Here is a 26,710-nt window from a genome sequence, read left to right on the forward strand (position 1 = left end):
CCTGCCATGTCTCCCTACTGCAGAGGAGGATGCAGGATTTCAGGAACTGTCTGAAAAAGGGGTGCCCACAGACCAGAGCTGGAGCCATGTCACAAGGGAGAGAGAGAGAAGACAGCCCTCACGTCCTATTGATTCTTACCCTCCCTTCCCTCCGCCCCCCACATAGCTGTGCTGTGTATGCCATGCACCTTCCTGATTCAGCATCTTTGGACATTTTACAGAGAAAGAGAAACTTGTGGATCCAAGAAAATTGTAAAAGATGACACCTTTGGATAGATACCTCTCTAGAGAAGACACACAGGTGGCCAAGAAGCACATGCAAAGATATTCAACATCATTAGTCGTTTGGAAAATGAAATGAAAAACTACAACAAGATGCCACTTCACACCTACTAGGACGGCTATAATAAAAACAAGGGAAAATAACAAGTGTTGGTGAGCATGTAGAGAAATTGGAGCCCTCCTATGCGGCTGGTGAGAAGGAAACATGGGGCAGCTGCCATGGGAAACATTTGGCAGTCATGGAGTTACCATGTGACCCGGCGATTCCACTCTAGGTATCTACCCAAGAGAAAGGAAAATCTATGTTCACGCAAAAACTTGTCCACAAGTGTTCATGGCAGCATTACTTATACTAGCCAAAAAGGAGAAACACCCCAAATGTCTATCAACAGATGAATGGATAAACAAATTGTGGTGTATACACACTGGACTATTATTCAGCCATAAAAAAGAATGCAGTGCTGACACAGACAACAACATGGGTGGACTTCAACACATGCTCAGTGGAAGAGGCCAGTTGCCAAAGGCCACGTACTATATGATTCCATTGATAGGAAATGTCCAGAACAGGAGAATCCATAGAGACAGAAAGTATAGATTAGTGGTTGCTGGGAGTTGAAGGAGGGGCATGGGGAGTGACTGCTAATGGGCACAGGCTTTGTTTGGGGCAATGGAAATGTTCTAGAACTAGATAATGGTGACAGTTGCATAACATTTTAGATATCCTATAAAACACTGAATATACTTTTAAATGGTGAATTTTATGTTATGCAAATCATTATGCAAAAAAAGACGATACAACAAGCATTGGCAAATGCCAGACAAGAAGAAAAACAGATGATATATAACCTAAAATGCTTCCTATATTCCTTACCTTGGAAGAAGTGAAACGTGACATTGATGGAAATAATAAAGGAGTTAGGCCAGAACTTACAAGGTCAAAATTCTTTTTAACATCTTCAGAAACAAATTTTGTTAACAAACAAAACACCCCTTACACACTATCCCTGAGACTTTCTGTTTGAAAACTTCCAGTGATGGGGGTGGGGGGGCAGGTGTAAGGAAGGTAAGGAAGTCTGTTTTAGAAATGCCCACACATTTGGTTAGACATGTCCCGGAAATAGAACCCACCAAGGACAATGAATGAGAAATGAACAGCTAGAGGCAGGCATTTCACCATCAGCAATTTGAAACCAGAATATGTTCTAGTTCGGGAGTCGCCAGAATTGTAGACTTTCTGGCTCAAGCCCTAAGTGAACATTACCACTGCAGAATAAAGAAGCAGGCAGTTTCTAGAAGATTCTACATTCGTGAAGCACTAAGAAGGAAAACTAGATTAGGTTAGTGTTTCAGAAGTCTTAAAGGATGCTAAAAAGAAAAATGTGATCCTTTGAATTTAAAGAGGGAGAAAAGTTCACCTTAAGGACAGATGACTTTAGGTCATCGGAATTCTGGTTTTAAATTATTTAAGAGAAAGGATCTACACTGTAACGAGAAGGCATCTATGTGAGAGACAAAGGTTCGAGAACAGGATCAAGAGATGGCATGAGGGGGCTCCCTACTCGAGCTGGGGACAGCAGACACTGCAACCGGAGCTCGGGTCCCTTAGCTGGCATATGGAGGAAAATGACCCTATTTGGCAGGTTATGGACAGAGAGTGGCCAGATGTTGCATGCTGAACTGCCGGACAGGTTTTCTGGGAAGACAGCGGAATGAATGTTTTGGTGGAGTAGCAAGGTAGCAGAGTCGAGAGCCATATATCAACGCGAATTGAACGGGGTAGGAAATGCCATTGCTATGTGAGGATAGGCTCAGAGTCAAGGCAACAAGCTTGTACTTGTGTGGGCACAAACCGGCCGAGGGGCCGAGGCTGAGTCAGCCGTATGTGGGCTGTGAAACAGGCAGAGCAGAATTGTCAGGGTACAAGTAGGGGCTGGTCCATGGACACGACACAGGGGGTCCAAGAACCTGCAAACCCACAGGCAGAATCCGATGGATGCGTTTCTCATGCATTTTCTGGGGGGAAGAACGCACATTTTCACCAGGTGTCGAAAGGTGTGACTCGCTATTCTATGAGTGAGACTGGGAGTTAAAGGTAAAAGACTGGCGTATGCTAACAGTCCCATGGCACGGGTGGGAGTGGGAGGAGGTGGCAGCAGCTGGTCATGCTGGAGATGGTGTGGGTGCATCTAAGGACACGGATGGACAGTAACCCTCACTGCAGGCACAGAATGTGAGTGTGAGTGAGAGATCCAACACAGAGGCAACTCTCCTTCCGGGAACTTGCAAACATCTCATACACACGCAGATATGTTTGGATAAGGCGGTTGATAAAAGTGAAAAAGGATCAACGAAATGCCCTTCAATAAGGAGCTATTTAATGACCTCAGGGGTGGACCCTCATGCAGTTACATAGAGACAATGAAGTGGACACATGAATAGTGGTAAGAAAAGATGTGGACTTGAGCAGGTTGCAGGAAAGTGGGTGGAATATGATCATTTTTATACCAAAAAAAAATTACTCAGCCATGAAAACGAGTGAAGCGCTGACACTCGCTACAATGGGACGGACCTTGAACACACGGTGCCCATGAGAGAAGCCAGACACACAGGCCACACAGTGTGTGATTCCACTTACGGGAAATGTCCAGAATAGGCATGTGCACAGAGACAGGAAGTGGGTTCGTGGTTGCCAGGGGCTGGGGGAGGGGGTAGGGACTGACTGCTGATGGGGGCAGCGTGCCTTTTTGGGGTGATGGAATATTCTGGAACTAGATAGTGGTGATGGTTGTATCACCTTGTGAATACACTAAAAACCGCTAAATTGTACACTTTAAAAGGGTGAATTTTATGACATGTGAATTATATCTCAACTGAAAAGATAATAAAGTATCAGTGTGTATATTTTATCTGCATTCAACATATTCTAAAGATTCCAGAGATCTTTACTAGTGGTGAGAGGGGCGGGAGGAGAAAGTCAGAGGCTCTTTTTTCCCTTTATATTTTTTGATACTGCAGTATTTGGAGTTGTTCCAATGAAAAGACGACTCCCGTGATGTAAAGAGGAAGTAAACAGACGCACAGGGCCGCCCAGAAAGATCCCAAAGTTCTGAAATGGTCACTGTGGCATTCTGGGATCAAACTGCTCAGGGGCCCAGAGTGCAAAGTCCAATCGGGATCGCTTTAGAAAATGGAAAACATTTGAGTCAGGGGGACCTGTGCTACTCACACCCTGTGAGTGACCTCCAACTGCAGTGGCTGTGCGGTACCTGCACACCAGTAAGTAGCTCAAATAGTGCCGGTGTTCTTACAAGAATAGGGACAACGGAAAAGTCATGCCTGTCTGCATTTTAACACTTTATCTGTGCTGTCCAACTCAGTGGTGCCGGCCCCCCATGTGGCTGGTCCAAACGAAGACGTGCTGTGCGTGTAAAATACACACAGGACTTCAAAGTCCTAGCAGACCAAAAAGAATGTGAAATCGCTCAATAAAATTTTTTTCATATGGATTCCGTGTTAAAATAACAATGTTTTGGATATATTGGATTAAATAAAATATGTTATACAAATTAATTTCACCCATCTGTTTTCACTTTTAAAAATATGGCTACTGGGAAATTTTAAATTACACAGGCAGCTCACATTATGTTTCTATTGGACAATCGTGACCTAGGAGAGTCCTAGAATAAATCAAACTGTGAATTCACAACTATCTTACCAGGCTCTATTTTACTAGAAAGTCAGGGACATGGTTTTTAGAGCTGGGTAAGGTCTCAATCTAATAAGAACTCGAGTCAATTCAACAAATAATTACTCTATTTGTTGTCCCACAAAGACAGTTAGACATGGTCTCTGTCATCAAGGGTTTTACATTGTGTGAGAGAAAAGGAGACACAAATAACTCCTTATGTGGCAAAGGTGACAGGTGCAGAATCGAGGTGGAACATGGTACCATGAACCATAAGATAGGGAATCTGGGAAGGCACCATCCTGGACAGGCAGGATCTTGGGGTGGGTGGTGGGGACAGAGAGAATGAACTAATTGAAGAGCAGGAGCTGGCACCATCAGGGTGTGTGTGTGTGTGTGTGTGTGTGTGTGTGTGTGTGTGTGTGTGTGTGTGTTTGTGATTGGGGGTGGCAAGAGAAGGGCAAAGCTGGTTGGTACAGAGGGCCTGGGTTAGGGGCTCTCTGGGAAAACAGGCTGGGCCACTCAGAGAAAGGCTGCGAATCCCGGGGAACCCCTGGACTCCATCCTATAGGGCAGAGGTCAGTTAACCATGGCCCACGGGCCACGTCTGGCCTAGTTTGCCACCTGGTTGTGTATGGCCCACAAGCTGGGAATGGCTTTTACATTTTTGAATGGTTAAGAAAAATCAGTCAAAATATTCTGTGACACATGAAAATTATATGAAATTCACATTTCAGTTCCCATAAATAAAGTTTTATTGGCACAGGGCCACAGCCATTCATGCACGTGTTGTCATCAGCACAGTTGAGTAGTTGTAGTAGAGACCGTCTGGCCGGGAAAGACTAAAATATTTACTATCTGGTCCTTTATAGAGAATGTTTGCCAAACCCAAACCACCCCACCCCATCCCCTCCCCCCGACCACTACCCCACTTCCTTGGAATATTAAAACATTCTTCAGGCTTTTTTTGCCCAAATAAAATAATGGCACTTTTGCCTATTTTTAGAAAAATATGCAATAAATATGTTTCTCAAATTAAAAACAATTTGCCCTACAAAGATTCCTTAAACCCTTGGTACAGGTTCCCTCTTCTCTGTTGGTGAACAGCAGTGAGCAACAAAACAAATTCTCTGCAATTTTTGCAGAATTTGGGAAACCCTGGAGGAGCCCATCATGCCTGATTCAACAGCAGTTTATTCCACTATCATAGTTTATGATTTAATCGTTTTATTAATAAAAACATGATGAGTTCGCATGACCTAATTAAATGCCCTGGTATTCCGGAGTGTTCCACAAAGACGTCATGTGTCACCCCCCGGGCCCCCTCCCTCAACAGCTTAAGACCACTGTTGAAGGCAATGGAAACATCAAAGATTCATAAAGAGAAGGCAGAACGACGGCTCTGAGCCATACCCTTCCTGCAAGGGGAGAACCCCAAGGTTACGCCCACAGTCCTGAATAGAGGATCTGAACCAGAACAGCACATGCGGAGATGGGACAGACAGGATCAACACAGGCGACTTCTGGGTAGCGAGACCTATGGGAACTGGGGAGCAGTGGTTTATGGGGTGAAGGAGGGAGGACCTAACAGTGGCTACAGCTGAGAGCTGCTCTCCCCACCACACACCTGCTGTATTTAATTCCCTATATACAGTTCCCCACCTTTCTCGAAAAACCCTCCTTCCTTGGTCTGAAGCAGAAGCGGAACAAGCCTTTGTCAGAACTGCTGGGCCCGGCCCTTCCCACTCGGTGGAGAAGACAGTCTCTATTTACCCTTGAGACTCGTCGGGTCCACGTAATACATTTTCACAGGAGCTTACTAATCACAGCCAATTGACCTTATGTTTCCACATTCAAATATCTCCAGTTCCTTCAAAGGAATCCCTACAGCACTGGACAGTCTTACATGGCTCAGAGACAGTGACTGGCTCCATAAATGATGGCACACGTCATTCTAGATAAGAGCTGTGTAACAAGGCAACCGGACACACAATGATCTCAGTTTCTACTGGGAAACAACAGGGAACTTTACTACCCGTGAAGTTCATCTTAGCTTGTCTAACTGGTTTCTATTTTGACTGACATTGCCTCTATTCCCAATAAGAGTCATGACGGTTTAATTAGAAATCGGGGCTCACTGGAGGAACTTCAGAAATGGGGCTTTCCCTAGCCTTTGCAGTGCAGTGGTGCTTGGCTAATACGAACATTTCTAAAGAGCAAAGGGAAAGAGGTCAAGGGGAGATGAGCTTCCCTCAGAGCCTACCCCACACAAGTCCACCAGGACCCCCCAGGCCAGGACCTTGAACCAGCGTCTCCTTACTCTCCTTACGGGAGAGGCTCCTGAGCTGGGGAATAGCACTGGGGAAATGGATCTTTCAGGAAGGGAGCCAGGATGAGAAACATTTACCTACAAAGTGAGTAAATTTTACACAACTCTGTTGATCCTCTGTAACGACTTTCTGCAGCACTGTGGGCTTTCAAAACCTTTCACCAATTACAAAAGCTAAGGTTCTAAATACTGACAAGTTGCCCTATCACTTTGCAAAAAGAATTTGTTCACTCAACAAATTTCAAGTGCCATGTTTTGTTGATGAAACGATTCTAATAGACACAACTATACTTGTTTCAAATCTTTTTAACAGTGAAATCTTGGCAAAGTTCCAAAGCAAAACAAATATGAATCAAGCTGTTGTAACTGGCTCAGACACAGAATCAGGCATTTAATATTCTCCCCTGTGTCCACGGATCCTGGCAAGGGGACCCCGCAGCAGTTTGGTTACGAGACTTCATCTCAGACCCCTGTGCTTTCTGGAAAAGAACTTGATGTGCAATTTTGGCCAAAAGGGAAGTCAATTAACAGTAGAGGACTTTGATTAAAATTTCTTTTGGGATTTGGTAAAGGAAAATTACGTATTTGAAAGGGATGGAATGTTAATCTAGACTGAATCAAAACCATGGGGTTTTTAAGGCTATCAGGTCTCAGGCAAGGGTTTCATGATTTTTGCTTTTCGCTAAAACCAAAGGCTGCCATTACTGGCCGTGGGCTGCACCCTCTGGAGAGCACTCTGGTTGGCGTTCTATTCAGTCGTGTATTACATATTTAGCCCTGTGGGAAGTGTGGTATCCCTGCCCTCGAGGAGCTTACAATTCATAACAAGAAATAAGAGACATAAATCACTAGGGTATGTCCACGTAGACTTGCGATGCTACATCTTCAGGATGTGCCAACTCAGGAGTCACTGCCACCTCTGGCTGATTAGTCGCACGGTCCCTACCTAGGAGGTGATTCAGACCCCCAGGGGGCATTTGGCCATGTCTGGAGACATAGTTATTGTTCCAACTTGGGGGGTGCTACTGGAAGGTGAAGGTCGGGGATGCCGCTCAACACCCCACAGGGCCCAGGACGGCCTCCCGCCCCTCCCCCCACCAAGACTGTTCTGGTCCCAAATGTCAATAGTGCTGAGGAGAAACCCCGCCCCAGTCTTACATTTGCCCACTCAGCTCGCCAACTAAAGTCTCAAGGCTCCATGGCCAGAGCGCACTGGAGAAGGGTTTTCAGAGAAGAGTAGGACTGTCATCGGTAGCAACGACATTCCAGAGAGAGGGGAGACAAGAGTATAAGGCCTGTTTAGGGGATGGCAAGCCCATTCGGAAAAGTAATGAAAGCCGAGGCAATGGAAAGGAAGATGGAGCAGGAAGGAGACAAGCCTTCAACACTGAGCTAAGTACAATGTGGTTACAAAAAAGGGGAGGGGCCAGTCCATCCCTTTGGCTAACAAAGCAGGTAAAGGTGTCCATCCCTTCCTCCTCCAGGAGAGACGAGGTGAGGTGGGTGGGAGATGAAGAGATAAGTAAGAATCCTGAAGCGAAGCAAGCCCCATCTATGCAGCACATGGAAGTGATACGGGGAGCACTACTTAGTGCTGAGCTGAGGCTGGGGAAATATTGCTCCTAGGACAGGAGAGCAAGGCTGGGCCCCTTGCTGGGAGGACAAAGGACTCTGGCTGCCACTGGGGCTACAATAAAGAGAGAAGCTAGGCTTGTGCAGACCCCACAAAAGGGAGGCGGGAGCAGCTTCCAACCCAGTCTGGATGTGGGGGAACCACCTGGTTACCTTGTGGCCACTTGTAACTCCACCATCCTGCAGTTTCTTAAATTAAATAACTGCTAACTGGTGACTCTTTTCTGTTGCCCCCTGGGGTCTCCCCAGTGATCACAGCCCAGTGGATGAATACGCCCAGTTGTGACCTAAGGCCAGCAATGAACCGAGTCACATGGGGTTTCCAGAAATAATTTCTACTTACTCCTGGTTGTATAACCATACCATGATTTACACGATTGACAAGCTCCTAAAATAATACACCCAGTTTATACTTTAACATCAGATCTGAATGTCAGTGGCCAATTGCTGTTAACAATTTTAAAATTTTCTAGCATCTTCTCTCCTCTTAACTTTCCACATGGTGATAGATTAATACACTTAATTATTCGACTAATTATAAGCTCCTCATCTGTTTGAGATTTGGGGCCCATAAATATTTGCTAAATAGATGGAAGCCCCAGAGAGCAACTCACATCAAGAAGTCCCTAATAAAGTGAATTCTAGAAAATGAAGAATTCTTTGAAAAATCGAAAGCACATCCTCTAAGCTGTTTTTTGTGTGTCTGCAGTTCCAATCCTATTTCTTCTCAAAGCGGGCTACATGTGCCTGTACATATGCTGAGAAGAATAGCAGAGGTGGGAACGCGCTGCCTGTTTTCTTTGGGTTCTCCCTGGCCTGGGTGGGGCTGGAACATATTTGTGGGCTTCTCATTTTTTTTGGACACTGCTTCCAAGGCCTTACCCCACGGGTCACCTTTTGGATAAAAACGTATCCTGGAAACACAGCGCCATTTCTAAAAAATAAAGTTTGCATTTTTTAAATGTAAGCATAATGAAGTGCTGTTGTGACTTTAGGAATGGACTTTGATATCATTGATTTCAACACATTTCTGGGGGGACAGGCGCTTGTGAGCCAAGCCTTCTGCCTTCTGCCTTTCTGTGGGGACTCGTCCTTCTCCCTCCTTCCCATGGGACTGCTCCCCGTCTAATCGTTCTGGCCCATCAGGCCTCACGCTTCCTGTACAGTCCCTGAGTTACTTCCCCTTTGCCTACAGAGCCCATTTCCACTTTCTCCTTCCACCTAAGAATCCCTTCAGGATCTCCTCTGTCCAGCATGGCCAAAAGGTGGCCCATCGAGGGATGAATGGATAAACATAGTGGTTCATCCAGACAATGAAAGATTACTCAGCCTTAAAAAGGAAGGACATTCTGACACCTGCTACAACGTGGATGAACCCTGAAGGCATGATGCTCAGTGACATAAGCCAGACACAGAAGGACAAATACTGTGTGCTTCCCCTTATACGAGGTCCCAAGAAGAGTCAGATTCATAGAGACAGAGAGTAGATGGTGGTGCCAGGGGCTGGGGCAGGAGGGTAGGGGGTTACTATTTAATGGGGACAGAGTGTCAGTTTGGGAAGATGAGAAAGTTCTGGAGATGATGGTGGGGACAGCTGTATGACAGTGTGAATGTACTTAATACCACTAAACTGTGTGCTTTAAATGGCTAAAATAGTAAATTTTATGTTTCAAAATTTTATATTTTACCATAGTTTAAAACAACCCACTTTCCTGTGATTTTTCATTGGTTTCCTGCTCCTTAAATGTTGACAGCCCTGCCCTTGGCCTTATCTGCTCACTCCCCACCCTCTCCTTGGGTGATCTCATCCATTTTCATGACTAAAATGACCAACTGTACTCTGACAGCTCCTAGACTCTGACCTCCAACCTGGCCTGCCCCCTCAGCTCCAGACCCCGAAATCCAGCTACCTACTGGGAAATGACCCCATTCAGATGTCCCAAGATGTCTAAAGCTGGCCAAGCCCACAAATGAATTCATGACTTCCCCGCCCAAAAGCAGCTTCTCCCCGGTCCCTGACTCACTGAAGTGACATGCCACCTGATTCTCGGACACCTGGGAATTGCTCTTGGCTCCTCCTGCCCACTGTCCCACAGCAAGTCACCAGGTCCCTGAAGCCCCTGAGAGCCCCATGGCTGTTTCCAGCACCCCCCAGCTGGGGCTGTGAGGCAGGCCCTTGTCACCTTTTGCCTGGACTATGGCAACAGGAATACTCCACTGCCAACCTCCAGACACCAAGCGTTCTGCCGCATCCTCTGTGCTCTCATTCACTGGGCCATCCACTGACATCCAGCATAGCCCTTTTCTGAAGCTGCCTTCCTCTCCTAGTCGATTTTGGTCTTGGTAACCTCATAGGATAGGGCTTGACTCAGGGAGGAATGAATGAATGAATGAATGAATGAATGACAAATGTCAGAGGCCCAGAAAGCAGGTCTTCCAGCAAATGACTAGATACCGTGGCTCTGACAACTGTGGGTAGAGGAGAAGTCTACCAACAATCTAATTTATACTTAGAACAGCATCCAGACTCTTCTCCATGGCCTCTGAGGCCCTCTGCCTCTCCTTTTGCTCACCAAGCATTAGACACACAACAGGCTTTCTCTGCCTTGACCGGGCCTGGCTGATTCCTCTTGCCCCAGGACCTTTGCACCTGCTGCCCCTCTTCCTGGAAGGCTCTTCCCTCTGAACTCCACAGGGCTGCTCCCTCTCTTCATTTCAGTCTCAGCTCAGCTGTCACCTCCTCTGGACACCAGTCACCCAGTTCTGAAATTCTCTTTCACACACTCACAAGCTCAAAATAACTGCAAAGATCTTAGTAGAAATAGGCTTACTGTATATAGCACATCTGGGCTTCATTGCATAGTAAATAGCACATAGTCACCACATTGGGCCATTACACGTTCTACATATTTTTAATGGCTTTATAATTTTTTTTTCCATTTTTTAAAACATGGACTATGGCAGGTCTAATCTGTTTGGATCATCCGAAATCCACTTGCTGTATGTATCATTTACAGGTCTGGGACGTCAACTATATTTTTCAGAAAGTCATAGCAATCTCAAAAATTAAAAATAAGAATAAGGAGTTGCCAGGGCATAAAACAAGGTTTTGAAACATACCAAAACCTATGTATCATCAAACAGGAATGCACTTCAGGAAAAAAGAAGTGAGGTGCAGCAAGGAGCCCGGCCAGGCTGCCTGCCCCTGAGGGCCTAACTCAAGTCCTGGCACGAGGACCAGGCCAGGTCTCACCTCCAAGTGGCTGATTTCCAGACTTCGACCAGTTGGCACGATGACAGAGAAGGGAAACCAGTTTTTAAATGTTCTCACCTGGAAGTTCTGCTTGCTGGGCTGGCCACTGGGCAAAACCCACCCAAAAGTGTCACGCTTGGGGAGTAATTTCAGAAGCATCTATAGCAAAACCAAGATGTGGGACTGCGAGTGAGTTTTTTTGTTTTGTTGTTTGCCAAGCACTTACACTTGCAGGGTGACATATTTGTACCAGTAAATTTCTACGCTAATTGAAGGGCATTTCGCACCTAAAATAGACAACTTAAGGCTCACCTGCTCAATCAAGAATGCATGACATGTTCACGCAATGTCTCCTCAGCTTCTGGTACTGGGCAGGAAACCAAAATAAAAAACAAATAATCCCAGGCCACTTCTGCTTATTTACTTACTAGTAATAATAATAATTACTCTTTGCTCAGCACCTATTATGTGGTAGGCCCTGTGCAAACCAGTTTATAGGTATTATTTCTAATACTGCAACCGTACAAGCACAATTATCTATTTCACAGATGCCAAACCTTACCTGGAGTCACTGAGCTAATAAATGGAAACAGAGACGCCACACTTTACTTCCTCTGCCAGGCCCCAAAGCCCCAATCTGCAGCACCCAGTATTACGATACGTAAGTTTTCCTTTCCTCTTCCCTCTGCCCTGTTCATCCAGTCTGAGCTGTACCGAGTCACACAGATGGTGGCATGTGCCACACAGGAGCAACTCTTAGTTTCTACATATGCTTTCCCGCAGCTGTGCAGAAAACCATTTATTTATTCACTTAACAAATATTTATCGAGGGCCTACTCAGTGCCAGAATTATTCTCAGTCCCGGGGATATAGAATTTAACAAAATACAAAGAGCTTCTTCCCCACACCGCGCTGACATTCGAAGAGGGGACAGCGATAATAAAAATATACACATAATATACAGCCCTTTAAAGAGTGATAAATGCTAAAAGCAGGGAAGGAGGCTAAGAATGCATCACTTTCGAGTGGTGGTCTGGGAAGGTGACATCTGAAAAAAGGCCTGAAGGCAGTGAGGGAGCAGCCCCTCAAATGCCTGGGCCAAGTGCTTTCAGGGCAGAGGGTTTGGGGGAACTTCCGAGTGGCTAGAGGGGATGCAGTGGAGTGAGCACAAGGGATCGTGGCTGGAGATGAGACCAGAGAAATATTGGGGTGGGGGCCAGGGTGGGGTGGGAGGAGGCTTTGGCTTCTGCTCCAAGCGAGATGGGAGTCATTGGAGGGTTCTGAGTTGAGGAATAGACCACAGTATGATCCCCAGGTTAACAGGCTGGAATCACCTAGGCCACGGGTGATGGTGGCTTGGAGCAGGGGGCTGGCAGTGGAGGTGGCCAGGCGTGCTCAGAGTCTAGGTCCCCGCCAAAGGTGAGTGGGCAGGATTTGCTGGTGACTTGAGAGCAAGAGAGGAGTGGGGGACAATGCCCAAGTGTTGGCCTGAGCAGTGGGCAGAACACAGCTGGTACTGATTGTACTAAGTGAGGATGCAGCCTGGGAAGAGCAGATTTGGGGGGACTATCTTGAGCTCAACTTGGCCACCTCACGTTTAAATGGCCTGTCAGAATCCACCTGGATATGTCTAGTGACAGCTGGCGACTTTTCTGCTAGGAAGCTCTTAGAATCCTGTCTCCTCACACATCATCTTAGCCAGCCCAAGCTGCCCGGGCACGACTTCACTCCAGACTGTACCCACTCCTTACTCCATACCCCAGCCCTTGATTCTGTGACTTCCTCTCCTAAAGTTCTCCCTCTTGTGTTTTCCTTTAAGAATTACTTTGCTGATCTTGGGGTTTACAAGAAGCGTGTAGGTAGTTTTCCGTTTTTACGCTAATTCTCAATGCATATTTCTTCCTTTCTTCCATCCATTCATTCATTCATTGGACAAATTAAGCACACTCTGTGCCAGGCATATGTCTAAGAGAACATGGCCTGTGGTGGAGCTAATTGCCATTTACATTCCAGAAAGGTCAAAATGCCCCTTTTTATAACTTAAGTCCACAATTCCTTATAATAATGCCAAAATCTAAGAGGCTCTGAAAACTGGAAGTTTTGGTAAATTTGGCATGGATTCACTTGGTGACAAAAGCTGACCTGCACCGGCACGAGGTCGGCGATGTCCTTATCTACCCCGTTTAGTGGGACTACACACACAGTTCAGCCCAGAGACACAGCTGTGTGTGCTAGGCGTGCCCGGGGCCTTTCAGACACTGGATAAGAACTTGTATGTCCCTCTCCCTGGGTTCATGAGAGTCCCCACAGCGAGACAGTTTCTCTGACAACTTCCCTTGCTTTTTAAATAGTTTCACATTTTACAAATAAGTAGGTGTGTACAGGGGGATCATTTTTTAAATAAGGGGTCAACCTGGAGTTAATTAAAAAGAGCCAAATATATTACAAGATATGGCTCCTTCAGGCCCTGGAATTTTATGAGCAAAACAACCACATGTGACTATAAAAATCCCATAAGAACATCCAAAACTTTGGCTCAATTATAATATTAAAGTTAAATTAATTAAATATTGATTAACATTAATTATAACTCGAATCTGAAACTACAAATTATATCTAAGGAATAAGAGCCAGATAATTTCCCATCATCTCCATTTCTGGTAAATGGCTCCATGCCAGCAGCTTTTCTGTGGTTGAAAGATAAATTTTAAGGTAATATATACTCTTCACCCAGAAAGCAAATATCAATTGAATTTCAAAGGACTTACTCTGTTACTTGAGGATAATTAATAACTCTGTCCCTGTCCTCCTGATTCCCCTTCTAAGTGACTCATCAGTTTATCTGGAACAAGAGAGGAATGCACGGAAGGGCTAAATAATTCAATACTGCTTTCCCTGCAGGGGCAAACCATTTCTGAATTCACTTCCAACCCAAATCAGCTGGAATATCACAGGATCACAGAACCACAGAACCAGTTAACATTTCCATCCTTTATTATGGGAAGTCTTTTTAATAAAAACTACCAAGTCCCCTCCCATATTTTATCAAGCCTGTGAGAGGACTGCTGGTCATTAAGAAAATTAAATTCCTTTTCTGGGGAGGGCTTACCATAGACTCATTTCTCTGGTCAGAGCAGGTGAGTAGCCATTTCTAACGGTAATTTAGAGTCAATTCAAGTCTTTAAATTTGAATGGGTAAGTAACCCCCCCTACGCCCCAGAGCAGAGGATAAGGGTCTTTATATAAGCAAACATATTTCAGAGCATTAAGCAAAAAGATAAAAACACGTTGACAATATGTGGTCATAAAAAACTGTTTCGTTGTTAATGTTTTGTGTTATTATTATCATTAGTATTATTTTGTTGGAGGAATCAGTTGAAACTGAGTCTTGTAGAGTTTTGATATTTTGGATTCACAGAGCTAAAGCTGATCGGGAGGGAAAAAAACTCACGAAAGTCAGCACTGACAGTTTATTGCACAAAGCAGGAAATAATTGGAGGGGGCCGTAATAAAAACAGGCAGAAGCAGGAATGAGGTCTATAGGGGAGCGCAGCCCTGGACTCCTGCGCTGCATCCTGCCCTGTCTCTCATTCCTGCGGGGCAACCAGGAGGTTAAAATTAGGACGATGAACCACCCCCGCCGCCACCGCCCGAATGGCAGGGGCAGCTCACCCCGGGAGGCCCTTGAAATAGCCAGTAGGATCTGGAAACCCAACTTTCCAAGCGCAGCAGCAAGAAAAACCCACAGGGACGCCGCCGGGAGGAAGCGCCGCGGCTTCTCCCCGAGCGAAAAGGAAAAGAATAAAGAGCTTTTTTTTTTTTTTGGGGGGGGGGGAGGTGCTGGTGGAGTATTTAAGGGGGTGGGGTTTGGATTTAGAAACACACACACGCACTCGCACAACCGCAGGAGAAAATACCACCGAGGAGTTTGGGCCACAAGTTAGGCTCTCTAACAAAATAAGAAATTTAAAAAAAAAGAAAAGCCCTTTGGTGAAACTTTTCTCGCTTAGCGATCAGTCCAAATGCCGGAGCTGCAGGGTGCGAAGGAGCTTCCTGGGGGACGTGTAAGGACTGGCAGACCCAGGGTCGCCCAAACTCAGGAATATGGGGTTAAGAGTGAGGTAGGTGGGGGAGAGTGTCGGAGAAGCTATAAATGCAAGGATTTCAGGGGAAAGGGTGAGAAACGGGTCCCCAGGAAGCCGGATTCTCGGGGAGGTTGTGGTGAAAAGTGAGAAGGGGGAGGGGTTCTCCCCAAGACAACCGCACCGACTTTTAGTTAATGAGTAAGAAAAGGGTTCCCAGGGGTGCCCTCAAATTCAGTATGTTTGGGGGTCAAAACGAAAAGAGGGTACCCATGACACCCCAAATCCGGGAATTTGGGGTAAAGGTGAGAAGAGTTTTCGAGGCCCTCTCAATTAGAAGTTTGAGGTTAAGAGTGAGAGAAGGGTCCCAGGGGGAGCCCCAATCAGAGATTTGGGGAGTAAAAGGGAGAAGAGGGGTCCACAGGGGTCCCCAATTCAGGTAGTTTAAAGGTAAGTTTGAGAGGGGTTACCGGGGCTCCCCTAATTCCGGGATTTTCAGGTTAAGAGTGAGAGGGGGTCCCCGGGCGTCCCTAACCAGGAAGTTTTATAAAAAGTGAGACGACGGGTCCCTACCTCTCCTCGAGTTTGGTTAAAAGGAGGGAGGGGGTCTCAGGGAGCCCCTAAACTCAACCGTGCCAGCGGGGTTGGGGGTGCGAAGTTGGGTCCCGCGGGCGCGCCGTCCCGGACATTCAGGATGAACGGCGGGGGCTGTGCTGCTCACCCCCGGACCTCCCGTCTGGGGTCCCCGCCGCCCCCCGCACTTCCCGGCCGGGCCGGGCCCCGGGCGGTCGCATCGGTCACCTGGAGTTCGGGCCGGGAGTTCGGGCAGCGGCTCCCGCGGCGGCGGCGGCGGCGGCTGCTGCGTGTTGGTCCCCGTTGGTAAGTAACAGTCTCCACGGCTACAGTCTCTATGGCGGCGGCGGTGGCGGCGGCGGCCGCTCCTCCTCGCGCTCCTGCTGCCCGCCTCGCACCGCCCTCCCGCCCGCAGCGACGGGGCGGGGCGTTGTTACCGGCAACGGTTACCAGGCTCCACGCCCCACCCCTTTAACGGCCCGCCCATGCCCGCCTCCAACGGGCACGTTGAGGGCAGAGTACAAGGCCCTGCGGCGTTCTATTGGTTAAACGTGGTGCCTGTCAGAGAGGGCGTTTCCCGGCGAGGAAGAGGGCGAGGCCCGACCAATCGCAGCGAAGGAGGGCCGGGCTTGGCGGGAGGCGCGCGCGGCTTGGAGGGTTGGCGAGCGGGAGGCGCGCGGAGGCCTGAGCCTGTTGGTGTGGCTCCCGGAAGGCCGAGTTTCGGAAACCTACGGGTTTTCGTTTATTCCATAGACGACTGAGGGACGTCCAGGCACAGTGTGGGCACCGCGTCAGCAAACTCTGACCCGCCTGCTGCCTATTTTTCATGGCCCACAAGCTGAGAATTTAAAAATATATTTTACTTAAATGGTTTAAAAAAAAATCAAAAGCACTTTTTGTGGCATGTGTAAAAACACATGAAACTTTGTTTTATTTGCTTGAATCCAGTATTTTCAGCTCCTTTAAGGATTGGTAAGCTATGGCCAACTTCTGCCTTCCTGTGTTTGTAAATAAAGTTTTATTGGAACACAGCCTGTCCCATTCCTTAAAGGGCAGTGGAAGTCTGCTTTCACACTACAGGGACAGAGTTGGGTAGTGGAGAGTTTAGTAACTGCACTAAGCCTGAATGGCATAAGCAGAGGCAAAAATACTATCTGGCCTGCCACAGAAAATGTTTGCCAACCCTCTTCCCTCCCTTCACTTCCTGATGGTAGGTTCAACTATGAGTAGGACATATGCACGAAGGTCGTAATAATGAGGAAGGGAAGAAAATTTCAGGAATTCAAAATCCCTGGGGTGGAAACTCCTGTTGAAGAAACAGAAAGCAGGTCCTTGGGCGTGGCTGGAGTAGAGAAAATGGGGAGGGCAGGTGTGGGTGTAGGGTGGTGAGTCAGAGGTTGGAGGGGGTCATTCCATTTGCGGTCTCATAAGCTATGGGGAAGGGTCCTCTTCTAATCGGGAAGCCATTGGAGGGTTTTAAGCAGGGGGGAGATGTAATCCAATTTGTGATTTTGAAAGCTTACTGTGTGGAGAACAGATTGTAGGAGACAAGAAAGAGAAAGAACTGGGAGTCTGTTACAGTTCTCCTGGACTAAAAAGTATGGTGGCTTAGATAGATAAAGGACCTGATAGTGGAGGTGGACATGAGTGGGTGGATCGGAAGTACATTATGGAGAACATGCTAATGGACTGGATGCGAGCAGGTGAGAACTAAAGTTTTAGGGTGTGAGGGGAGGTGCTTTGTAGCCACCTTGTACACTCCATTCTGCTATAATTTTTGTTCTGAAAATGTGAACTTGTCCCAATATGGTGTAATTTTACAGTAGTATTTAAGTGTTTCTTAACCATTTAACATGTGTAAAACTGCTATTAAAGAAGATATCATGAGGGAGACTAGAAAATACTTTGAGATGAATGAAAATGAAACACAACATACCAAAATTTATAGGATGCAGCTAGTAGAGGAAAATGTATAGCTGTAATTACCTATGTTTTAAAAGGAGAGAAAGATCTCAAATGAATAATCTCACCGTCCACTTAAGAAACTGGAAAAGAAGAGTAAATTACACTGGAAGTTAGCAGAAGAAATAAAATAATAAAGGTTAGGGTAGGAATAAATGAAACAAAATAGAAAATCAACAGAGATCATTAACAAAACCACAAGTTAGTTTGAAATATCGACAAAGTGGACAAACCTTTAACTTGACTGGCTGACCAAGATGAAAAGAGAGAAGATTCAAATTACTAAAATCATGGATGAAAGAGGGGACATATAACCAACCTTACAGAAATAGAAAAGATGATAAAACAGTACGATGAACAGTTGTATGCCAACAAATTAGATATCCTAAATGAAATGGGCAAATTCCTAGAAAAACACAAACTACTGAAACTGAATCAAGAATAAACAGAAAATCTGAATGAATCTGTAACAAATAAAGAAATTACATTAGTTAAAAGTAAAATCAACAACAACAGCAACAATACTTCCCACAAAGAAAAGCCCAAGACCATATGACTTCACTGGTGAATTCTACCAAATGTTTTGAGAAGAATTAACCCTAATCTTTCACAAACTTTATTTAAAAATAGAAGAGGAGGGAATACTCTATGTGGCTATTCTAACATTCTATGAAGCCAGTGTTATCCTGATGCCAAAATCACATAAAGACATCACAAGAAGAGAAAACCATAGATCAATATCCCTGATGAACATAGATGCAAAAATCTTCAACAAAATACTAGCAAACCAAATCCAGCAACATATAAAAAAGGATTATACACCAGGACCAAGTGGAATTTATCCCAAGAATGCAAGTTTGGTTGATTCAACATAAAAAATAAAAATTCATTTTCGCAGAATAAAGGACAAAAAATACACGATCATCTCAACAGATGCAGAAAAAGAATTTGACCAAATTCAACACTCTTTCATGATAAAAAACACTCAACAAGCTAGGAGTAGAGGAGAACTTCCTTAACCTGATAAAGGGCATCTACAAAAATGCCACAGACAGACAATGATACTTAATGGTGAAAGACTGGATGTTGTCCCCCTAAGATCAGGCACAAGACAAAGATGTCTGCTGTCACCATTTCTATTCAACATTGGACTGGAGGTTCTAGCCAGGCTAAGTAGGCAAGAAAAATAAAAGGCACCCATATTGTAAAGGAAGCAGGAAAACTGCCTTTATTTGCAGATGACAGGACCTTGTATGTGGAAAATCCTAAGGAACCCATTTAAAAGCTATTAGAATCAATAAAGTAATTCAGCAAGGTTGCAGAGTATACGTAAATACTACATAAAACTCAACTTTTTCTATGCATGAGCAATGAATGAACAATTTGAAAATGAAATTAGGAAAAGAATTCCAATTACAATAACACCACAAATAATAAAAGACTTTGAAATGAGTTTAATAAAAGAAGCCAAGACTGTACAAGGAAAACTAAAAAAAAAAAAAAAAAAAAATTCATTGAAAGAAATTAAAGACCTAAATAAATGGCATGACATCCCATGTTGTCCAGATTTTTTTTTGTAGAAATTGACAAACTGATCCTAAATTCATATAGAAGTGCAAGGAACCCAGCATAGCCCAATCAATCTTGAAAAAGAAGAACAAAATTGGAAGATTCACACTTCTAGATTTAAAATCTTACTACGAAGCTATAGTGTGGTATTGGGATAAAGCTAGACATATAGATAAATGGAACAGCACTGAGAGTTCAAAAATAAACGTGCACATTTATAATCAATTGATTTTTGACAAGGGCGTTGGTGTCAAGACCATTTAATGGGGAAAGAATAGTATCTTCAACAAATGGTGCTGGGAAAACTGGATACCCACATCCAAAAGGATGTAATTGGACCCCTATCTCACACCATATGTAACGTTAATTTAAATTAGATCAGAGACCTAAATGTAAGAAATAAAACTATAAAACTCTTGGAAGAAAATATAGGAGAAAATCTTCATGGCCTTGGTTTGGCAATGGTTTCTTAAATATGACACCAAAGGCACAAGTGAAAAAAGGAAAACAATAGATAAATTGGACTTCATCGAAATGAAAGCTTTCGTGCTCCATCAAGAAAGTGGGAAACACAGCCCACAAAATGGGAGAAAATATGTGCAAATCATATATTCAATAAGGGACTTGTATCTAGAATACATAAAGAACTCTTACAGCTCAACAACAAAAAGAAAAATAACCCAATTTAAAAATGGGCAAATATTTCTCCAAAGAAGATATGCAAATGGGAAATAAACACGTGAAAAGATACTCAAAAATCACTGCTCATCAGAGAAATACAAATCAAAACCACAATGAGATACTGCTTCACACCCACTAGGATGGCTAGAATAAAAAAGACAGATAATAACAAGAGTTGACGAGGGGGTGGAGAAATCAGAACCCTCATACACTGCTGGTGGGACTGCAAAATGATGCAGCCGCTCTGGAAAACAGTCTGGCAATTTCTCAAAAAGTTAAACATAGAATTGCTATGTGACCCAGCAATTTTACTCCTAAGTACATATATCCAACAGAAATGAAAACATATGTCCACACAAAAGCTTGTACACAAATTTTCATAGTGGTACTATCCATAGTAGCCAAAAGAAGAAACAATCAGATCTCCATCACAGGATGGATGGATAAATAACACATGGTAAATACAGATAATGGAATATTACTGGGCAATAAAAAAGAATGAAGCACTAGACATTCTACAACATGGATAAACCTTCAGAACATTATGCTAAGTGAAAGATGTCAGTCACAAAAGGTCTGACACATTGTATGATTCCATTTATATGAAATGTCCAGAAAAGGCAAATCCATTGAGACAGAAAATATATAAGTGGGTATCAGGGGCTGGGGGAGGGGTAGTGACTGCTACAGGACATGGGGTGTCTTTCTGGGGCGATGAAAGTGCTATGAAATTGTGGTGACAGTTGCACAACTCTGTGCATATTCTAAAAACCGCCAAATTACATGCTTTAAAAGATGAATTTCATCGTGTATGAATTATATCTCAATACAGTTGTTATTAAATAGCTCTGCTACCCAGGTGGCCGGATGGCTCAGTTGGTTAGAGCGCGAGCTATGAGCAACAGGGTTGCCGGTTCGATTCCCACGTGGGCCAGTGGGCTGCACCCTCCACAACTAGATTGAAGACAATGAGCTGCCACTGAGCTTCCAGAGGGGTGGCTGGATGGCTCAGTTGGTTAGAGCGTGAGCTCCCAACAGCAAGGTTGCCGATTCAATGCCCTCATGGGATGGTGGGCTGCGCCCCCTGCAACTAAAGATTGAAAACGGCAACTGGATGTGGAGCTGAGCTGCGCCCTCCACAACTAGATTGAAGAACAACGACTTGGAGCTGATGAGCCCTGGAGAAACACACTGTTCCCCAATATTCCCCAATAAAATTAAAAACAAAACAAAACATTAAATGGCTCTGCTACCATATTAGTTTTTGGGTTTTTTTAAATTGTGCAACTCACTGACCAAGTTTTTGGGTATTGTTACTCTAATCCAATTACAAGCCCTGTGGTTTTTATTGTGTAATTTTTCCCAGGGTAGTGATTTTTTTAGGAACACATATATCACGTTATAGCAGAACTGACTATGTAGTAAATTATTTCAGTTCCATGTTAGTAAGCGGCGGGCTTAGGCTAGTCAAGTGACAGTTGTCCCCCGCCCAATCAGTTCTCAAGAAAACCCGATTACTCTTAGCCATTAGTTAAAGGGGAACCTCTCAGAAGTTTAGCAACAACTCATCTGGTAACATCAAGGCTCTTGCCTCCATGACCAGCTTTTCACTGAGGTCTAACACTACTGCACCACTCTCTTCCTGCTCAGCCCCTGGAAGAAGGAGAAGATGAAAGTTCTTGGGTGGTGGAGAAGGCTTCTTGTGCAGAATCATTAAGAATTTCAAGGCAGCAGAACATTAAACCAAGCACAGGGGACCTTGTAAAGCTGGCCCTGGATACACGCCACCACCACCTCCACTTGGGTGGGTTGTCACCCGTGATTCCTTTTACCCAGCCAAATTCTATACTGACCACCACTTCCTCTCTCCCCAGTCCCTGGGGACTCAGGAACCACCTCTTGCTTCTGTTCTTTGTGGGGAAGCCAGGACAGGCTTAAGGATAGATCTAAGATGCCCCCACGTCAGTGCTCCCTTGTTCACCAGCGCATCTAGTTCCTCAGAAACACACACCTCTTCCCAAACAAACCCTGCGTTTGCAAGCCCGTCCCGATTTAGCAGCAAGCTGCCTTTGCTCAGCTGCCAAAACAGACAAGCAGCCCATCCCTCGTCCTCCAGTTTCTGGCAGGAAGCAGTCAGCAGTCCAGCCTCCCTCCCTGTGACCGGGCATCCCACACTCCCTGCTCCTTGGGGCTCTGCTTTGAGTCAAAGTGCGCCCTTCAAGTCACCCTCACCGGGATGAGGGCAAAGGGCACTCAGGCCCTCCTCACAGCACCCCGGAAACCTCCACTAAGACATCCTTTTAATAGGTTCCCGTTCAGTGTCCCCTCTTACGCTTCTCACTGATCCTGCTAGGTGAGCAGGCTTTCGAGTTGGGAGCCTCTTTCTCAGCTATTTCCTCTGAAAACCTGCGTCACTGGGGAATTCCATAATCTTTATGTCTTGGTGGCCCCATTGAGTGGGTTAAACTGTATAAAATAGGGTGACCCCCAGCATTTGTGAATTACCTCCTCTCTCTGTCCCACTCAGGTTGTATATTTCAATGTGTGCAGCATTCTAGGACCTCAGTGGGTCAAATGATTATAGAATGCAGTGTTGCCTAGTGTGTGTGGGGGGTCGATGGACTCCCCTAACCCAGGGGGTCTCACCTGGGGTAAGTCTGTCCTCCAGGAGACACTGGCAATGTCTGGGGTCATTTCTGTTGTCATAACTGGGGGGAGGGGTGCTCCTGGAATCTAGTTGGTAGAAGCTGGGGATGGTGCTCAGCATCCTACAATGGATAGGGTGCCACCACCACAGAGAGCAAGCCAGCCCCAAAGTGGAATCCATGCCTACAGGCACAAACTTCTTGCCCAAATCTATCTTGAATGTTTTTTTAAATTTGAGATAATGTATACATAAAATTTCCCATTTGAACCATTTGTAACTGTCCAGCTCAGTGGCATTAAGTACATTCACACTGCTGTGCAACCATCCCCACCATCCATCTCCAGAACTTTCTCACCTTCCCAAACTGACACTCTGTTTCCATTAAACACACACTCCCCACCCCCCTCCCCAAGCCCCTGGTGCTCACCATCTACTCGCTGTCTCTATGAATCTAACTCCTCTGGGGACCTCCTATGAGTGGAATCACACAGTGTTTGTCCTTCTGTGTCTGGCTCATGTCCTCCAGGTTCATCCACATTGTAGCAGGTGTCAGAATATCCTTCCTCTTTAAGACTGAGTAATATTCCAGTGTCTGGATGGACCACACTGTGTTTATCCAGTGAACTATCAGTGGACACTTGGGTTGCTTCCACCTCTTAGCTATTGTGAAGAATGCTGCTGTGAACTGGGGTGTGGAAATCTCTCCTCAAGACTGGGTTCTCAATTCTTTTGCTGCCCAAATCTCTTACAGCTAGATGGGCAGAAACATCGAAGAAACACTTCCATTAGGGAAATGTAGATGAAAGAATGCAATTCTGTAAGTATAGGAAAGGTTTTAAGCCTCTGATTATAACCCAGGAAAGGTATGAAAGCATTGCTCTGAGATTCATCCTTGGCGTTTCGTTACAATTCCACGGTTTCCCACTCAAACGGTGGTTATATTTTATATTAGGAGGAAACAGATGTGAATTTTCCACAGGAAATTGCAGCTCGGGACTTACATTCTGTTTCGTCCCTCTTAGCACCCCAGTATCTCTATTCTGGCCCAAGAAACCAAAGAAGTGCCTGGTCCCTGCTGACACAGGACACCCAAGGCAGACAGGGCGGGAGGGAGGAAAGGCTGACGTTTCCCCCTAGTGGACTCTGCTTCCAGTCCATTCCAGAGAGAAAGCTTTGCCTGCCTAAAGAAGCCACTCTAAGCATACAGCAGTTTTTGGAGGGCACAGTTTGGAGGGAAAATGGCACAGCCAAAGTCTGAAGTCCGCAGCAGAGGAAGCCACAGAACCAGAAAAGTTGGAGAGTGGTGGAGGAAAAGGGGTACACTTGCTTTGCCCTCTTATCTAAAGCTCGAGGGCAAATGACATTGGGAGGAATCACTTGTAGGGTGTGACCAACTCGCCCCAGTTTCCCTGGGACTTTCCAACTTTGAAAACTGAAAGTCCCAGCTCCTGAAAAAGTTACATAGAGTTACTGTATGACCCAGCAGTTCTGCCAGGTATGTAACTAAAGTAATTGTCCACACAAAACTTGTCCATAAATGTTCACAGCAGCATTATTCATAACAGCCCCAAAGTGGAAATGATTCAAATGTCCGTCAAAGGATGAATGGATAAACAAAATGCGCTCCATTTACACACTGGTATATTACTCAGCCATAAAAAGGAAGCACTGACACTCGCTACAACGTGGATGGACCTTGAACACACGGTGCTCAGTGAGAGAAGCCAGACACACAAGGTCACACAGTGTGTGATTCCACTTATGTCAATGTCCAGAACAGGCACGTCCACAGACAGGAAGTGGGTTCGTGGTTGCTAGGGGCTGGGGAGTGCTTAAGGAGTACAGGGGTACAGGGTTTCCATTTGGGCTAGTGAAAATGTTCTGGAATTGAATAGTGGGGATGCTTGCACACACTTTAAATATACTAAAACCATTGAATTGTACTCTTTAATGTGATGGAAGTTCATGTTACATGAATTGTACCTGAATAATAATTTTTTAAAATGTTTGTTAAAAAACCTGAAAGTTCCATGTTCCTGGGACAACCTCAGCCCAGGGCAAACAAGACGGCTGGTCACTCCAGCTGCTGCAATTTGTAGGTTTGGTCACGGACAGGCAGACACCGAGTCCCTGCTACAGTTTGCTGCCCGACAGTCTTACTATAGCCAGATGCTCTATGAAGAAAGGTCTCTGTGATCAATAATGACAGTGCCCAACAGCTTCTTAAAGGCCCTGAAAAGTCCTGCAATCAGTCAGCTGTGGTCACAGCCTTGGAAACTGTTCAGACTCAATTTGAATTCTGTATCTGCTGTGTGCTAGCTGCGTGCTCTTGGGAAAGTCAACTGTAAAGGTACAGGTAACCTTGTAAACCATAGTTTCCTCTTATGAAGACTCCCTCATGGGGTTGTCATGAGGATTAACTGGAATGAACTCGGTAATGTACCTGGGATATATTGCAAATGCCCCCAAATTGTTACTATTGTTAGTAAATGAACCTGGTTAATCCTGTCCAATTCAGCATTTCCCAAACCCATTTACCCACATGCCCTATTTTCCCCCTCATCACATCTCCTAACCCTCCTAACCTGGGGAGAAGCATTTTACTATTAGGACTCATACGAATGAATTCCCCAGCCTCAGGTCACCCCATCATAAAGCTGCAGCTCCGTTCCCATGGAAGGCTTGGGAGGTGCGGAGCAAACACTGGATTTGGTGTCTGGGGACCTGTGTTTGTAGTCAGACAGGTGAAAAGGGAGAGGCGTGGATCGAAGGCAGGGGGCACCACAGGGCACTTGGTCTCCCAGAAGCAGTTTGAAACCTTGGCACCAAATGGTTCCAAAGATGGGTCTCTTCCACCTCAAACATTCCGTGACCAGAAACATCACAATTTAAAATGGGACACTGAGACAAAATGAATGACAAAAACCTGGGGACATCCTAAACTGCCACCAATAAAAGACTGTTTAAAGTGGCATTCAGCTAAACAGTGGAATATTATGCAGCAGTGAAAAAGAAAGAAATGAATATGTGGGCAGATGTAGGAGAATGGCTATCATCTACGTATTAAACAACAAAAAAGTAAGTGCAGAACACTGTTTATAGTGTTTTCCTATTAATATTTGTATTTTTACAGGACTTTTTTTCAATGGTGGATGAGCTTACAAATATACTACCTTTTAAAGTAAATATGTAAACATTTATTGAGTGCTTACTATGTACCAGGTAATTTTCCCATAATTTTGCCAATTTTACTTCATTTCATCTTCACACTAATTCTTGGTGTTATTAGTCCCATTTTACATATGACAGACCTGGGTATATTAGGTATCTATTGCCCTACAACAAATTGCCCCCAAATTTAGCAGCTTAAGCAACAAGTATTCATTGTTTCAGATAGTTTCTGTAGGTCAGGAATCCAGGTGCAGCTTAGCTAGGTGGTTCTCGCTCAAGGCTCCTCACGAGGTTGTGGGTAAGTTGTCAGCTGGGGCTGCAGTCTCATCTGAAGGTTCGACTGGAGAAAGATTCATGAATCTTTTCTTTCTTCTCCTTTTAATTATTTTTTATTTTTTTATTTTTTTAAAGAGTTTATTGGGGAAGGGGAACAGGACTTTATTGGGGAACAGTGTGTACTTCCAGGACTTTTTTTCCGAGTCAAGTTGTTGTCCTTTCAACTTTAGTTGTGGAGGGTGCCGTTCAGCTTCAAGTTGTTGTCCTTTCAGTCTTATTTGTGGAGGGCGCAGCTCAGCTCCAGGTTCAGTTGCTGTTGCTAGTTGCAGAGGGCACAGCCCACCATCCCTTGTGGGAGTCGAGGAATTGAACTGGCAACCTTGTGGTTGAGAGCCCGCACTCCAACCGAGCCATCTGGGAGGCAGCTCAGCTCAAGGTGCCGTGTTCAATCTTAGTTGCAGGGGGTGGAGCCCACCATCCCTTGCGGGACTCGAGGAGTTGAACTGGCAACCTTGTGGTTGAGAGCCCACTGGCCCATGTGGGAATCGAACCAGCAGCCTTCGGA

General features: G+C 45.2%; 2 protein-coding genes across 6 annotated transcripts in view; one reads left to right on the top strand and one right to left on the bottom strand.

Annotated features, from left to right (window-relative positions):
• Window positions 1-16,230, bottom strand: part of RFX2 (regulatory factor X2) — a 93,610-nt gene extending 77,380 nt beyond the window's left edge. For 2 of the 5 annotated variants that reach the window (XM_019710822.3, XM_019710824.3), the window contains exon 1: window positions 16,068-16,228. The gene's annotated coding sequence lies outside the window, so the exon portion shown is untranslated. Of the gene's footprint in view, window positions 1-16,067 lie in introns of all 5 variants that reach the window. The other 3 variants (XM_088792313.1, XM_074337670.2, XM_019710823.3) reach the window with 3 other exon arrangements.
• Window positions 15,961-26,710, top strand: part of ACSBG2 (acyl-CoA synthetase bubblegum family member 2) — a 52,904-nt gene continuing 42,154 nt past the window's right edge. Inside the window, exons 1-2 of the mRNA XM_074338705.2 lie at window positions 15,961-16,145; window positions 16,255-16,496. Coding sequence (XP_074194806.1) covers window positions 15,961-16,145; window positions 16,255-16,496 — 427 coding nt within the window. The remainder of the gene's footprint in view (window positions 16,146-16,254; window positions 16,497-26,710) is intronic.

The sequence above is a fragment of the Rhinolophus sinicus genome, chromosome 15 (assembly GCF_057876585.1).
Source record: "Rhinolophus sinicus isolate RSI-liver-muscle chromosome 15, RSI-T2T, whole genome shotgun sequence".
NCBI lineage: Eukaryota > Metazoa > Chordata > Mammalia > Chiroptera > Rhinolophidae > Rhinolophus > Rhinolophus sinicus.